The sequence below is a fragment of the Mirounga angustirostris genome, unplaced genomic scaffold (assembly GCF_029215605.1).
Source record: "Mirounga angustirostris isolate CCGP_5_RB_7025 unplaced genomic scaffold, mMirAng1.0.hap1 SCAF_8, whole genome shotgun sequence".
Lineage (NCBI taxonomy): Eukaryota > Metazoa > Chordata > Mammalia > Carnivora > Phocidae > Mirounga > Mirounga angustirostris.
The window spans coordinates 130,607,736-130,624,988 of record NW_026991716.1 but is presented as its reverse complement, the minus strand read 5'-3'; the positions used below and the strand labels follow the sequence as shown (position 1 = coordinate 130,624,988).

Here is a 17,253-nt window from a genome sequence, read left to right as displayed (position 1 = left end):
ACCAGGGCCTCCGAGTCTCTCTCAAGGCTGCAGTAATCTCAGGGATCAGCTGGGATGGTGAACTTGCTAGTTAACCCATGTGTTGTTGACAAGACTCAGTTCCTCTCAGGGTGTTGGGCTGAAGCCTCAGTTCCTCACAAGCTGTTGACCAGAGGCCTCCCTCAGTTCCCTGCCCCATAGTCTTCTCTGGGGAGCAAGCACCTCCCAATGTGGCAGCTTGTTTCATCAGCCTGAGCAGGTGAGAGACGGGGGCAGAGCACTACCAAGATAGGACTCACAGTCTCTTGTAACCTAATCACAGCAATTACAGCCTATCACTTTCGTTGCATTCTTTTTGTTAGAAACAAGTCACTGGGCCCAGACCACAGTCCAGGGAAGCGGGTAGACAAGGACCTCTGGGTGGCATCTTAGAAGTCTGCCTAATACAGACTTCAGATTTTGAAAAAGGTGGAGAAAATGTTAGAAACCTACTTAGTAAGCACTATGACCCCCAACATCCTCACAGTGCTGTTATTTTAAAGATTCCCTGCTTCCTGCCACCACCAGAACTGCCAGCAAGCATCACTGGTCTCATGTTCTGAATCATCAGTAAGCCAACTCCCACTGCCACGTTGCTTGGGCAAGAAGGTTGATGCCAAAGAAATGATCTGATCTTTCACCTGGAAGGTGGCTGTTTTTGTGTCTCTCCTCCCTATACAAGATGGAATTATTGGCACCAAGTCTACAACTGAGGACACCTTGAGTGAGGAATACCTTGACAACCAAACGGTCGGCTAATTCATGGCTAAGATCAAGTGCAAACATAAGAAAAACATCAGTGAGAACAAAAGGGCTCCGTAGGCTTCTCCCCCTCTACTTGTAGTATGCTGAGTACCCCCTGTCTTCCAGTATCAAGGCCAGGTTGAGACTGAGTCCCTCCATGAAAGGATTGACGTGTAACCACCGTCACACGTCAGCAGTTGGGAGAATCAGATGCTAACCCAGTCTCTGGCACCCTAGACCCGTGGAGAAAGCCCCATGCAGTGCCAGCCAGACAAGGCACTAATCCCTCTGGGTGGCTATATTTATAGCCCCAAGATTTAACATCTCCTATGAGAAGAAGTAAAATTGCATTTATTCACAGATCACAGGATCTTATATGTAGAATGTCCTGAAGAATCTACAGAAAAGCTACTACAGGGGGGCCTGGGTGGCTTAGTCAGTTGGGCGTCTGCCTTCAGCTTGGGTCATGGTCCCAGGGTCCTGGGATTGAGCCCCGCATCGGGCTCCCTGCTCAGCAGGAGCCTCCTTCTCCCTCTGCTCCTCCCCCTGCTTGTGCTCTCTCTCTCTCTCTTTCTCTGACAAATAAAATCTTAAAAAAAAAAAAAAAAAACTACTAGAATAAATTAGTGAATTTATCAAGGCTGCAAAATCCAAGATCACTATATAAAAAATAATTCGCTTTCTTTATACTACCAATGAACAATTGGAAAATGAAAATTATGAAATACCATTTACAATAACATCAAAACGTCAGATTACTTAGGAATACATTTTATTTTTTTTATTTTTTTTTAAAGCTTTTATTTATTTATTTGACAGAGAGCGAGAGAGGGAACACAAGTAGGGGGAGTGGGAGAGGGAGAAGCAGGCTTCCCACTGAGCAGGGAGCCCGATGCGGGGCTCGATCCCAGGACCCTGGGAACATGACCTGAGCTAAAGGCAGATGCTTAACGACTGAGCCACCCAGGTGCCCCTTAGGAATAAATTTTTTTTAAAAAGATTTTATATGTTTATTTGACAGAGAGCACAAGCAGGGGGAGCAGCAGAGGGAGAGGGAGAAGCAGGTTTCCCACTGAGCAGGGACCCCGACGCAGGGCCCAATCCCAGGACCAAAACCAGATGCTTAACGACTGAGCCACCCTAGCACCCCTCAGGAATAAATTTTTTTTTAAAGTAAGATCTGTACCCTGAAAACTACAAAACATGGCTAAGAAACTAAATGAATGAAGACATATACCTACCATGTTTGTAAAACAGACGACTCAATATTATAAAGGTGTTACTTCTGGAAATTGACCTGTGGATTCAACTCAATCCCTATCAAAATCTCAGCCGGCTTTTTTTATTTTAGAAGTAACAAGCTGAGGGCGCCTGGGTGGCTCAGTTGGTTAAGCGACTGCCTTCGGCTCAGGTCATGATCCTGGGGTCCCGGGATCGAGTCCCGCATCGGGCTCCCTGCTCGGCGGGGAGCCTGCTTCTCCCTCTGACCCTCCTCTCTCTCATGCTCTCTGTCTCTCATTCTCTCTCTCGCAAATAAATAAAATCTTAAAAAAAAAGAAGTAACAAGCTGATTTTAAAATGTAAATGCAAGGGGCCTAAACTAGCCAAAGCAGTTTCAAAGAAAGGACAAAATTGTAGGACTTTTATTATCTGATTTTAAGACTTGAAGTAAATCAAGCTGCAGTAATCAAGATATTTGAATATTGGCATAAGAACAGACATATAGATTAGTGGAACAGAAGAGTTGAGAAATACACATATAAGCCATTGATTTTTTTTAAAGATTGTATTTATTTGAGAGAGACAGTGCACCAGCAGGGGTGGGGGCAGAGGGAAAGGGAGAAGCAGACTCCCTGCTGAGCAGGGAGCCCGATGCGGGACTTGATCCCAGGACGCTGGGATCATGACCTGAGCCGAAGGCAGACGCTTAACCGACTGAGCCACCCAGGCGCCCAAGCAATTGATTTTTGACAAATATAAATCAGTTCAGTAACGAAGGGATAATATTTTCAACAAATGGTGCTGGAACAATTGGATAGCTGAACTCTATCCTTTAATTCTCACCATTTTAAAATGGATCAGAGAGGGCGCCTGGGTGGCTCAGTTGGTTGAGCGACTGCCTTCGGCTCAGGTCATGATCCTGGAGTCCCTGGATCGAGTCCCACATCGGGCTCCCTGCTCGGCAGGGAGTCTGCTTCTCCCTGTGACCCTCCCCCCTCTCATGCTCTATCTCATTCTCTCTTTTAAATAAATACATAAAATCTTTAAAAATAAAAATAATACAATGGATCAGAGACCTAAAGATAAAAGCTAAAATTATAGAACTTAAGAAAGAAAATATAGGAGAAAAGCCTCATGACCTTTAGCCAGGCAAAGATTTCTTAGGACAAAAAAAAAAGCATGAATGTTGGGGGATAAACTTCATGAGTTGAACTTCATCAAAACTAAAAAACTGCTCTTTGAAAGACACTGTTAAGAATATGAAAGGGCAAGCCACAGGCTGGGAGGAAACATTTTCAGTAGACATACCCGACAAAGGACTTATCCAGCATATACAAAGAACTCTTTCTACTCAATGTTTAAAGGACAGCCCAGTTTTTTTAAATGGGCAAAAGAGGGGTACCTGGGTGGTTCAGTTGGTTAAGCAGCTGCCTGTGGCTCAGGTCATGATCCCGGCATCCAAGTGTAGGGCTGTCTGCTCAGTGGGGAGCCTGCTTCTCCCTCTGCCCCTCCCCCTGCTCACTGTCACTCTCTCGCTGGCTCTCTCTCTCAAGTAAATAAATAAAAATTAAAAATAAAAATAAAAAATATATATAAATGGGCAAAAGATTTGAACAGGCACCTCACAAAAGAAAATAATGTAAATGGCCCAATGAGCATGAAAAGATGTTCAACATCCTTGTTCACCAAGGAAGTGTGATTAAAACTACAATGTGATTTCACTACATACCCATTAGAATGGCTGAAATTTAAAAGACTAATGCCAAGTGTTAATAAGGATGTGGAGCAACTGGAACTTCATTACTTGTGGGAATATAAATTGGTACAACAGCTTGGCAGTTTTTCATAAAATTAACCATTGTCTTACTAAAGGAGTCAACAATTCTACTTCTCTAACTATTTTACCCAGGAGAAATGAAAACACATGTCCTCACGCTGTCATACACAAATGTTCACAGAAGCTTTATTCATAATAGCCCAGAACTGGAAGCAGTCAGGTGCCCATCTGTAGGTGAGTGGATAAACAAATTGTGGCATATCCATACAGTGAATACCACTCAGCAACAATAAGTTAATTACTGACCCATGCCACAACATGGGTGAATATCAGAATCATGCCAAGTGAAAAAATCTAGACACAAAAACATGTGCTATTGTATTTATGGGATCTAGAAAGGTAATTCGAATCAATAGGTACAGAAAGTAGATCAGTGATTCCCTGGAGCTGGGGAGGGGGTGAGTGGATGGGACTATAGTTTCCAGAGGAGCACAAGGGAACTTTTGGGGGTGATGGAAATGTGTGGGCAGTTACAAGGGTATCCATTTGTCAAAAGTCTTCCAATTGTGTACTTAGAATGGCTGCATTTTATCCTACGTAAATTATGCCTCAGTAAAGCTCATTTGAAAATAAAGCATCTTGTGAGAATTCTGTAATAACAGACTAAACAAAAACATCAGTGTTGATGAGACACATTCACTGGGGACAAATTGGAGAGCACTGAGTTACTGCTCTTGGATGTCTCTTTTTCTCTTGGAATGGAGACTCGTGATGGAATCATGATCAGTGTGATGAGGTATAAAGTCACTGCCACCAAGCAGATGCAGACCTTCTCTAGCTCTTCTGATCCTCAGCCTGCTGTGCTTACCTGAGTCAGTAAAAGTGGCTGAGCAATAACCAAGATAACCAGCTGCTTCCCCAGCCCATCCTGTCTTCCCTCAAATCATGGTTCTGTAATACTGATGTCCAAAGTTTCCTTCACATGTCCCTCGTGGACAAGACTACAGAAAAGGAGAAACAAGATCATGGTCACCAATTATGAAGGTGGTTTGAAGGTGTTCAGAGGAGAAGTATAAAGATAAGGATGTCTTTCAAGAACTTACTCAGCATGAGTGGTACATCAACAGGAATGCCAGAGTTGAAGATAAGAAAGGTCCAAGCGGGATCGATAATGAAGACGAAGTACAATGAAATAATCAACCAGCAGGACAAAAATCAAACTGCTAAGAAGGAAGGGGAAACCTGGACAAAGTGCCACTGCATCATCACTCTGCTAACCCAGGAGGGACACCTCCAGTGGAGACACCATTGGAGGGCTGATTGAGTAGCCCAGAGAGCCGGTGGGGTGGAGTCCAGTCAGTCCCCAAATTGGAAAAGTCCTGGAACAAGTCAGTTCTGTGGCAGTTTTTTAAAAAAATCTCATATGAACTAGATATAATGAAAGTACTTCTGGCTTCTCAGTCCTTAACTCAGTGCATTGGGAGAATGCATACATTGCAGTTAATCAGAATAAAAATTAGAGTCTTTTTAAATTTCACACCATCATAGATCCATCTGTAGCTGATTTCCAAGTTGATATGATTTGATTCGTTTGGTACCTTTGAGCCAGGACCATCCCTGGTTGCATTTTGCCTAATGAGCCCAAGTGTCACGTCCTTGGGCAGGTTTCCCATCTGGTCTGTGCCTCTGTGCTTATGGAGTACTTTGTACGAATCCCTCTCGTGCAGCCCTTACACACTGCATCTTCGTGTTCTGATCACGTGTACAGACCGGGTTCCTGGTGAGGGCCTTCTTCCGGTTCATAGACCGCCACCTTCTTACTGTGTCCTCACGTGGCAGGAGAGAGAGTGCTGTCTCGTGGCCCCTCCTCTTCCTGTAAGGACCCTGATTCCATCACACTAATTCATCCATGCCCTCATGACCCCTTCTATACCTGATCACCTCCCAAATGCCCCATCTCCAAATACCAGCACCTTAGGGATTAGGGTTCCACCATAAGAATTTAAGGGGGACACAAACATTAATTCCATAATACCAGCAGTCCCTGAAACTCCACTTTATTTTTTCTTTAGGAGCTAAAATTCAAGATTCATTTTAATTATCTTTATAAATTACATATTTCTACCACATCTTTATTGGATTCTAAGTTAGGAACTGGGGCAAGATAGCTAAAAGTAGAAGAAGCAATGTATTAGGGGGGAAAGGGACTTATAGGAAATTGGAGCTACACTCGTGGGATTCCCCCTCTCCTTCCTTAAAGCAGCAAAAGGGATAGAAGCTACTTTCCTCCTAAAGATCTAAATATATGATGGGCACACCAGAGACGGAGGGATTATTTGGCTCATGGGCCCCGAGGGCAAGGGATGTGGATTGGGACCTCTAGCGGGTAGATGGCTGCGGGGCATGATGGCCACATGGGTTTGAACTACATTTCACTTTATCTAATGGACTTGGACATTCTGTTTCTGAAAACTCATTACATAGCAACTAAAACTTTCGCTCATCAGAATTCCTTTGGTAACTGACAGTTTTTATGGAACTCTCCTCACATCTCACATCCCACTGAATCTGTCTCCCCTTTAGCAGAGGTACCCAATTATCATTACCGTTGCCACCTTCGTGGCTTGATTGGGTTGTTACACCTAATTGTTCTTCATTTCCCAGGCCCACTCTGAGCCATCTTTTTGGTGTTAAGTCTTCCACGAGTTACCAAGCATACTTAAAAGTTCCCAGACTATGCTTCTCAGTGTATTTTCCTTTTTTTTTTTAAGATTTTATTTATTTATTTGAGAGCGAGAGAGAGCATGAGCAGGGGGTTGGAGGGGTGAGGGGGGAGAGAGAAGCAGACTTCCCATTGAGCAGGGAGCCCAATGCGGGGCTCGACTCCAGGACCCCGGGATCATGACCTGAGATGAAGGCAGATGCTTCACCGACTGAGCCCCGCAGACGCTTGTCTCAGCAGCACTCCTCTTCGGTTCCATGACTTCCGCTCCCATGTTTTCCTGATGATTTTCAAATACGTACCTCAGTGCTCTGCTTGCCTTCCAGGTGTTTCCCGTTGCCTACTAAATCGCACACGTCTTCCACACTGACATTCCACACTGACATATCTCGTAGTGTCCCTTTGAGAGTCAATTCTCTGAGTCACTCCACACTAGAATGTCGGCTCCCTGAGATCAGAGACCAACATTATTTTCTTCCCTGTTATCTTCCCAGTTCTCACATAGAGCACATGCTCAGTAAATATTTGTAGAATTAATCGGTGATTAAGATTTCAAAATGGGGGCGCCTGGGTGGCTCAGTCGTTAAGCGTCTGCCTTCGGCTCAGGTCATGATCCCAGGGCCCTGGGATCGAGCCCCACGTCGGGCTCCCTGCTCAGTGGAGAGTCTGCTTCTCCCTCTCCCTCTCCCCCTGCTTGTGTTCCCTCTCTCGCTGTGTCTCTCTCTGTCAAATAAATCAATAAAATCTTTAAAAAAAAAAAAAAAGATTTCAAAATGAACCCAGAAAACACTGAACCTTCTCTATTCTCCCTTTCGGCTTGTGGCAGGACCACTGGCCTCCTCCCTCTGTCAGTCAACCAGAAAACTGAAAGGCATGGTGGTTTCCTCTTTCTCCTTCACCCTCCACGTCCAGTCACACTGCCCTTTGCATTTTCTTCTCAGTGTCATTCGTTCATTAACAGGTATTTACGGAAAGTCTGCATGATAGGCCCTGGGCTGGTGAGACTGGGGGTTGCCATACGGACCCCTGCCTTCAGGCCCCCCGCCTATGACACTCCTGCTGATACTCCCCCACTTCTCTCCCCCGGACTATTCTCAGACCTTCTTGACTGCCCCCTAGCCTCTCCGCTGGACCCCTTAGCTGGAAGGCAGAGATGTGTCTGCGTTATTCACCACCCCCTCTCCTCTGCCCAGCACAGTATAGTCCACACAACCAACATTTGAAGACTGAACAAAGGCCCCCGCATTACCTACAGAATAAAACTCCAACGTTGCAGCATGGTGTAGTAAGTTTCTCTTGCTGCTGGAACAAACTATCCCAAACTGGCTTAACATGAATGTATCGTATGACAGCTCTGTGGGTCACAAGGCTAACATAGTCTCTGACCCAAATCAAGGTGTTGGCAGCGCTGTGTTCCTTTCTGGAAGCTCTGTGTAGGAAAAGGCGCTTTCCTTGCCTTCTGCCGTTCCTACAGGCTGCCCGCATTCCTTGGCTTGGAGCCCCTTCCGTGTGACGAGTTGAGGGCTCCTCACGTGGCATCACTTTCCTGAGCTCTTGTACTTGCCACTTCCACTTTTAAGGACCCCTGTGGGGGCGCCTGGGTGGCTCAGTTGGTTGAGCGACTGCCTTCGGCTCAGGTCATGATCCTGGAGTCCCGGGATCGAGTCCCGCGTCGGGCTCCCTGCTCGGCAGGGAGTCTGCTTCTCCCTCTGACTCTCCTCCCTCTCATGCTCTCTCTCTCTCATTCTCTCTCTCAAATAAATAAATAAAATCTTGGGCGCCTGGGTGGCTCAGTCGGTTAAGCGACTGCCTTCGGCTCAGGTCATGATCCTGGAGTCCCGGGATCGAGTCCCACATCGGGCTCCTTGCTCGGCGGGGAGTCTGCTTCTCCCTCTGACCCTCCCCCCCTCTCATGTGCTCTCTCTCTCTCTCATTCTCTTTCTCAAATAAATAAATAAAATCTTGGACGCCTGGGTGGCTCAGTGGGTGAAGCGACTGCCTTCAGCTCAGGTCATGATCCTGGAGTCCCGGGATCGAGTCCCATATCGGGCTCCTTGCTCAGCAGGGGGTCTGCTTCTCCCTCGGACCCTCCCCCCTCTCATGTGCTCTCTCTCTCTCTCATTCTCTCTCTCAAATAAATAAATAAATAAAATCTTTAAAAAAAAAAAAAAGGACCCCTGTGATTCCACTGGACCCTCCCCCCTCCCAGGATAATCTAGGTTTATCTCCCTGTCAAGGTCAGCTGATTTCCAGCATTAATTCCATACGCAGTCATAACTCTCCTTTGCCATGTCCCATTCACAGGTCCCAGGAATTAGGGTCTACAGTTCCTCTCACAATTTGGCACTAACTTACCTTTTTAAACCTCATTTTCAAGTACTTCCTTCCAGGACTCTAGGATCATGACCTGAGCCAAAAGCCGGCGTTTCACTGACCGAGCCACCCCGGTGCCGGGCACCTGCCTATTTAGAGCCCACTTCGCATTTACCACCTCTGTGATACCATCCCTGTTTTCTCGGGCTCCCTCATCCGTGGGCATGTAACCTGCGTGACTCTGTGGCTAAGTGAAATAGGAAGCATGTGCTAATGGGGACTCTGTTGCTTGCACACCACAGAAAAGTTTGAACGAGCTGACCTGTCACCATGGACTGCTGAGAAGAACAAGGCTAGAGTGAGGGAATGGGGAACATCTGACCCAATTAAATCAGTCGGGACTCTTTCCTCAGCACCTTCGCCAAGGTGCCAAGCTGGCCTCCTTGTGGCCTTCTCTGTGGGAACGGGAGCAATGGATGTGGGAGGAGGGAATTTCCAAGTTACGTTTCACTCTGCCTGGCAGCCTCAAAGAACTGGGGCGTGTGTTCAAGCTTTGGCCAACCATATGAGGACGGAAGTGGGCATTATGATTGGCTAAGCCTGGGTCTTCTAGCCACCCCTTCACCCTGGGGCTTTTGGCGGGGGCGCTGGGGAGGGTGTCGGGTACGTGCTGACATCATGGTTGGCCACATCAGGTGGCTGAAAATAGTGGAAGAGTAACTCCCCAAAGTGTAGGGGGCAGGAGGGAAGGGTGCTGGGCCGCCAGCAGATGGCTGTGAGGCAGAATGAAGTAAGTGCTAAGACAAGGAAACCAAGTGCTTTAGGAGCACCTAGGAAAGAGCAGGCTGGGAAGGCAGAGATGCCATCCTCTGAAGCGTGACTGGACCAAGTGATCTGGGATTGTTTCATGATATTGAGAAGGCAATGGATGGTAAAATGTTTATAAAGCTATTGAACAGGGGAGTGACATGATCTGATCCAACTGCTTAGAATGAGAACTCTGATGCCAATGGGGGGCGGGGGAGTGGATCTGTTCTTAACAAATAATGAGTATTTCATGAAGACCTCCTATGTAGTGTTAAGGAATGCTAAGAAGGGGATAGAGTCAAGACTGTCCACCATGGGACATAACTATAGGGAGTGGGAATTAGAGATCGAAGATCTCCACCCCAGGGGCACCGGGGTGGCTCGTCCGTTGAGCACCTGCCTTCAAAGCTCAGGTCACGATCCCAAAGTCCCAGGATCGAGTCCCATGTTGGGCTCCCTGCCCAGAGGGGAGTCTGCTTCTCCCTGTGCCTGCTGCTCCCCCTGCTTGTGCTCTCTCTTTCTCTCTCTCTCTCTCAAATAAATAAATAATCTTAAAAAAAAAATCTCCACCCCAGGTGACCGGGAAGACAGCATGACCTGATCGGAGAAAGGGAACCCAGGCCAAAGGAATAGACTTGGACAGGATGTCAATTTTAGTTTGAGAAACATTAAATTTGAGGTTCGGTCAGGAAATCCATAAGATGTTTTATAGGCAGTTAGAAATTCAGTCAGAGAAGAAACCAGAATTAAACAGTTATATTTGGGAGTAGAAAAGAGTTAGTGGTTTAAGTCTTTCCCAAAATGTGGGATACATATACTTGTCCCAGAGATGAATTTAGGTGACACATGGACCCTGAACTAGTTTGGTTTTAGTGGTTTAGTGGCTCCTGATGGGCCCTCTAGTGTATGCTACTCCCCTTTCCCTGGCGTCAGGCTCAGCTTCCTGTAGGTAACACTGTTTCACATCACACTGTTGTCCATTTATGGCGATGACAGTTCACTTTTAAAATAAACCTATTAAGCAAAGTCTTTTGGAAATTATATAATAGTGCTGGTACATACACATCACAGAAATAGTGATGGTGGGATGCAAAGTGACCGAAGTTTAGGGAGCGTCTGCACAAACCGAAGTGGATGAGATGGTGCAAGCAGAGCGTAGAGCTAGAAGACAAGAAGGACAAGATCAGGACTTCGGGAAATGTCATCTAAAGGCAAGAGGAGGTGAAGAAAACCCAGGAAAGGATGCCGGTCAGAGATAGAACGTGGATCTTAGCGGAGAAAAAGCCAAAGGAAGTGTGCATTTCAAGGTGTGCATTTGACACAATGCTTGAGTTCCCTGAGGTTTAGAACCAAGAAAAGTTGTTAGATTCACTAACTCGGAGACATTTGGAAGTTCCAGAAGAGTTGTAATATGCAATTTCTAAGGGCTAAAGAATAAACTCGGTGATGAGGAAGTGGAGGAAGAACGTGTCTGTTTAGTCAGAAGTAGAAGAAAATGGAAGAGGGTCAGGCCCACACCTTGAAGAGAGAAGCAAGCCTGAGGATGAGCATGTTTATAGACCAAGATCCGAGCAGCCAATAGAAACAGAAAGGAGGGGAGCAAAGGAGGACAGAAGGCGGCACTGTTCTAAGCATTTACACAGGGGAGAAACTAGGGGATGGCCATAAAGGCAGGAAGCTTATGACTGTGGTCCTTTGTGTTCTCATTATTGAGGCCGTTTATCTGATTTTTAAGAATTTATTTATTAGAGAGGGAGGGAGGAAAGAAAAAGCACAAGTGGGGATGGGGTGCAGAGGGAGAGGAAGAAGCCGACTCCCCACTGAGCAGGGAGCAGGACATGGGGCTGGATCCCAGGACCCTGAGATCCTGACCCGAGGGGAAGGCAGATGCTGAACCGACTGAGCCACCCAGGCGCCCCCGGGGCAGTCTTGTGCTCTGTGTACAACCACGGTACATATATACATAGTACATACGGTACGCTGACGAAGTCAGGCCCCAAACATGCGTCTGTGATGATTGTCTCAAATCTCCAGACCAAACCCACGCCCTCAGCATGCCCCATAAGTAGTCAGGGGGAATCAAACTATTTTAAAAAAGGTTTCCAGACTTCTTCCAATTTCCAAAAGAAAGTGAGATGCAGAGATTAAGGAGGTACAACTACCAGCGGTCACATCCAAGTCTTAAATTCAAAGGTTCTGTTTTCTGGGGGCGCCTGGCTGGCTCATTCTGTAGAGCATGTGACTCTTGATCTCGGGGTCATGAGTTCAAGCCCCACATTGTGTGTAGAGGTTACTTAAAAATAAAATCTTTAAAAAAGACAGGAACCCCAAAGGTGGTTTTCCGTGACCCTGCCCCAACCAGCGTGCGGCGGGGCATCGGAACCCAGAAGCTCTGCAGTTCAGCACTAAAAGCAGCGCCAACTAGTGGCAAGTGTGCAGCAGGTCAAGTGGTACAGTTTGGAGGTTTGCGCAGAACCTGAACGATTTTAGGAAATAATCAGTTTTTATCACCTTTTGGGCGTTTCAGCCACAATGCATGTTTCCAATTTGCCTTTCTTAACTACTAAACTCCCAAGGCCAGCTACCAAAAACTAGGACTCTGGGGCGCCTGGGTGGCTCAGTTGGTTAAGCGACTGCCTTCAGCTCGGGTCATGATCCCAGGGTCCTGGGATCGAGTCCCGCATCGGGCTCCCTGCTCGGCGGGAAGCCTGCTTCTCCCTCTGCCACTCCCCCTGCTTGTGTTCCCTCTCTCGCTGTGTCTCTCTCTGTCAAATAAATAAATAAAATCTTAAAAAAAAAAAAACTAGGACTCAAAAACCCTATTTTTTACATCTTCCATCAAAATCTCAGGAATGTAAGAGCTTCAATAGGTAAAGCACTTCTTGCAGTTCAATCTGTATTACAGTGTCTCTAGATGGACTCACAAGACGCCGTCTCACATTGGCAGGTTGCCTTGGGGAGAGAACTGAGCAAGAATTGGAGGATAAATTCTGTTTACCTATTTCAGACTTTTGGAATTTTGATATGTGACGCTACTTAGTTCTTAAAATTGTTTAAATATAGGGCGCCTGGGTGGCTCAGTCGTTAAGCGTCTGCTTTCGGCTCAGGTCATGATCCCAGGGTCCTGGGATCGAGTCCCACATCGGGCTCCCTGCTCGGCGGGAAGCCTGCTTCTCCCTCTCCCACTCCCCCTGCTTGTGTTCCTGCTCTCGCTCTCTGTCAAATAAATAAAATCTTTAAAAAAAAAAATTGTTTAAATATAAATACAGGGTACTTCCTAAGATTTTTCTAATGCAGGTTATGAATGAAAAACTTCAGCACTGCATGGAGCTGACAGATCTAATGCGGAATCACCTGACTGAGAAGAGGGCACTCCGCCTGGAGTGGATGATTGTAATCCTTATCACCATCGAGGTAAATAGATGAAAATAAGGGCACCTGGCTGGCTCAGTCAGGGGAGTGCCACTCTTGGTCTCGGGGCTGTGAGTTCAAGCCCCATATTGGGTGTAAATAATAAAAAATAAAAGGAAAATAAAGATAATTGGACATAGAAAATGACAGTGGAAAAGAGCATGGCTTTGTTCTAATTAGTCTATTTGGAAGTGAGGCCAAGTTTCAAGTGACTGTGGTAATATCGCAAATGCACAAAGTGTGATTTTTGGAGGAGTTCTGTATTTGAAGATAGCATGTAGAGAAAGCTCTAGCTGCAGATTTATAATGTACAACCTAGCAGCGAGTACCTTTGCCTCACATCTGCAGCTTGCCATGTGGGGAAGACTTCAGGAGCATTTTTCATTAATCACAATTTTGGAAAAATCGTTTCTTTTTACCAGTAATTTGCTATGAAATTAATCTCACTTTTTATCACCCTAAGGTAATGTTTGAGCTGGGACGAGTATTTTTTCTGATCAAGTGATAACCAGAGAAAAGTATCAGTGCAAGAGATATTCAAGTTCTACAATCAAAAATAAATGCTCACTGTTGAGGGAATCTCTTATTTAATTGGTATTTAATATTTTTTAATCAAGAAGTTGTGATGATCTTTTTCAGCTCCTATATGTATTGCTGCTTGAATAAAAATTATGAAGAAGCTGGTGTTTGGGTCTTTAACACTAAGAATTTGAAAGGAAGATATTTTAAAAGAACTATAGAAAGCTTAACACCTAGGAAATCTAGGCAAAGATACTTATTAAAGCCAAAAGGCTTAGATTTTGGACACTATCCCTCACCTGTCTCCAGGGAATCCCAATCCCAGCCCTAAGAGAACCATACAGGAAACTCCGGAGTGTTGAAATAAATACATAAGACAGGTTTGTGATGACAAGAACGAATTTTATATACCTACTTTGGATGGCATAATTTCAGTGTGCCTGCTCACTGGCACTTCATTTATCAGTACTATCCATGCCTTTACTACCAATCTAGTCAAAATATTCTTCCCACACATTTTTTTTTAGTTTCACACACTTTGGGGAAATGAAAAATGCCAAGAACAAAGAACTTCATATTCATGTGCTTACCATCTTGAATTGATAAACATGTTTAAAAAGCGGGGCACCTGGGTGGAACAGTTAAGTGTCCAACTCTCGGTTTCGGCTCAGGTTGTGGTCTCCGGGTCGTGAGATCGGGCCCCATGTTGGGCTCTGCCTTCAGCACATAGCCTGCTTGAGACTCTCCCTCCCCCATGCTCTAAAATAAATCTTTAAAAAGTAAATTTCTTGGGGCGCCTGGGTGGCTCAGTCGTTAAGCGTCTGCCTTCGGCTCAGGTCATGATCCCAGGGTCCTGGGATCGAGCCCTGCATCGGGCTCCCTCTCCCATTCCCCCTGCTTGTATTCCCTCTCTCGCTGTGTCTGTCAAATAAATAAAATCTTTAAAAAAATAAGTAAATTTCTTTTTATCTTCATTTTTATGCATAACCCCCACTAGTGCACCGTTAAATAGGGGGTTAGATGTATCCACCCCCCAGTTGAAAATCTGTATTATCTTTGACTCCCCCCAAACTTAACTACTAATAGCCTACTGACCAGAAGACGTAACAGTAAGTCAATTAACACATTTGTTTTATTTTTTACTGTATTCTTACAAATAAGGCAAGGTAAAGGTTGAGAAAATGTATTTATATACTGTTATGTACTGTATGGAAAAAATCCATCTGCATATAAATGGAACTGTGAAGTTCAATGACACCCGTTATTCAAGGTTTATATCCATGAATACAATATTACTGTTCTAAACTGAGACACTTGTTTTGCAACTTAACTGCTACAGATACTTTCACCCAGAGAATACACATCAATCTATACCCTTACTATTTTTATGTACTTATTTGCTCTAATAATGCAAAGGTAAACATCCTGGTACCATTTTCAGCACACTGCAGGAGTCCTCCTTGAGTAGCAGTCTGCTAAGGTACCTATATCCCAGGTACATGTGGGCATGGAGAGTTCAAGGAATGCTTTCTAGATCCTTGGGTTCCACAGAAGCACTTACATAAAGCTGCTGTGCCTGGATACACACCTGCAGCCAATGTATGAAGGCTGTTTTCCTGTCCCATCTTCCCTTCTCGCCCACCTTCAATTTTAGTTTGGCCTGCTGTATTTAAAAACCTATAAATATATTTAACCTACATTCAGACCTCTTTGGGAAGTCAACAAGAACACAATTTGAAATACTGGTCAACAAAGCTTTCTAATTTAATGGGAACCATATAATCCCCCACCTATTAAGAGGGGCATTTCCAATAAAGTTTTACTCCAAGTATCAATATGTACAATTTGCTGTTTGGGTCAACTGTGTGTTAATTACAACAATTTTAACAATAAAACATGAACATCTGGTGCCTTATGGTCATGGCAAAATCTAACATTTCAATTTACATACAAATATGCTGCAAAAAACAAAAGGATAATCAGTAAGACCTTCAAGCATAAAAATTTATTAGGTAAACATTTTGGGGGGCAATTAACAGTTTTTCAAGAAGAAAAAAGGAACAGTGTTAAATTTGAATTGTTTACTTATGTTTATTAAAGCAATCATGGTAGACACCAACTCATTACAGTATTACATTCCACTAGATACACTAAAGACAGATATAATACCTTTATTTTTAAATATCAATATTTATGATTCATCAGAAATTGCATCTTTTTCAGCTACTTAAATTTATGATAAAAGCTTCAACTTTAGTTACAGGAAAGAGGTTTTTTTAAAAAATTATTTTAGGTTATGTAACAGAAGATTTTCATGATCACAACTTCTGTAATATCAAAATGACCAAGAAATCCTACCAGAAGACAGGAGAGCCTCAAGTACATTCACCAGTGGCCTTGGAAGCACTCCTCAAAATGGCATCAAATTTCTATCACTCATGAGAGTACAGTGATTAAGACCAACCTGGATTTGAATTCCTCACCACCACCTACTAGTTGTATCACCTTAGGCCAATCACTGAACCTCTCTGGGTCTCAGTTTCATTTGTAAAATGGGTTTAACAGTACCCCTACCTCGTAAGAGTTGCTGTGAGGATTAATGGACTTAACATACGTGAAGCTATGAGTAACTGTTACTACAATCCATCTAAGTAAAAATCCATAGGATTCTGAGATTAAATGGAGGTTGAATCAAATCACTAGGACCCCACCCCCACCCCACCCCCGCCGCTTCGAATCCAATTGAGAAACATCATGAGAGGCTTAATTAAAGACTGACGTTAGTGAATCCTGCACCTAAATGGATGGAGCAGTTCACTTTAAATATAAAGTAATATTTCCACTGTTTAAAATGAGTTGGCTATTCAGTGCAAGCCCCAAAAGGCTTTTAAATTGGACACATTTTGTATGTACCAGGCAGCCGCCAACAGGCATTCCGGGTGCCTTCTCACATACCACAGCAGTCAGAAGCAGGAATGGTTTTTACATATAAAAGCAATCTATTGTTTCTAGTATCAGAAACTTTTTTTTTTTGCCAAAACTTAATCTTTTCACCTATTTTTAATTATTCCCCGGTCTCTCACAGCAGTTTTTCCCAAGTGTGGTGCTCAGACCAACTCCATCAGCAAACAGCTGGGTGTCCATGATTTATACAGATTCCTGTATTTTGCAATCAGGATTTCTGAGGCTGCAACTAAGGAATGATTTTTACAACTCTCCAAGAGATTCCCATGCTCACTAAACTCTGAGTACCACTAAGAGACTATTTACTGGCTTGTCCTCACTTCATAGATACAGACTTTCAGTAATTCATTAGCACCCTCTTGCTCCATTTAATGTAGTAAGTACAGGTGATTCAATTCTCTTTCTTTCTCCAACCCAATCTCCTCATGCTCTCCTCTCCTCGCCTTTACAAATTGCACGTGTGGGGCCTGTGCTACGAGGTGATAAAGAGGAGTAGACCAAGTTTTTCCAAATACTTCCAATCCAAATCTATTTCAATTCTCACCACTGGTTATGGATTGCCATTTTTTTAAAGGAAGATTTAAGGTCACTATTCCAAATTCCCTTTCCTCATGGGAGCTTTCCTCAAGGGTTTAACAAAACGGGATTTTTTAAAGGCCACATTTTTTAACTCCTTCTGCACAATTTGAAACCCAGATTTGGGGCGCCTGGGTGGCTCAGTTGCTAAGCGTCTACCTTCGGCTCAGGTCATGATCCC

At 44.4% G+C, this 17,253-nt stretch overlaps 1 protein-coding gene across 2 annotated transcripts in view; it reads left to right on the top strand.

The window, feature by feature from the left end:
• The window catches only part of RMND1 (required for meiotic nuclear division 1 homolog), a 43,903-nt gene extending 30,211 nt beyond the window's left edge, over positions 1-13,692 (top strand). For both annotated transcript variants that reach the window (XM_045865753.2, XM_045865752.2), the window contains 2 exons: positions 12,900-13,016; positions 13,477-13,692. In XM_045865753.2, the coding sequence (XP_045721709.1) occupies positions 12,900-13,016; positions 13,477-13,518 (159 nt within the window). In that variant the 3' untranslated portion in view covers positions 13,519-13,692. The remainder of the gene's footprint in view (positions 1-12,899; positions 13,017-13,476) is intronic.
• Positions 13,693-17,253: the final 3,561 nt, after the last annotated feature.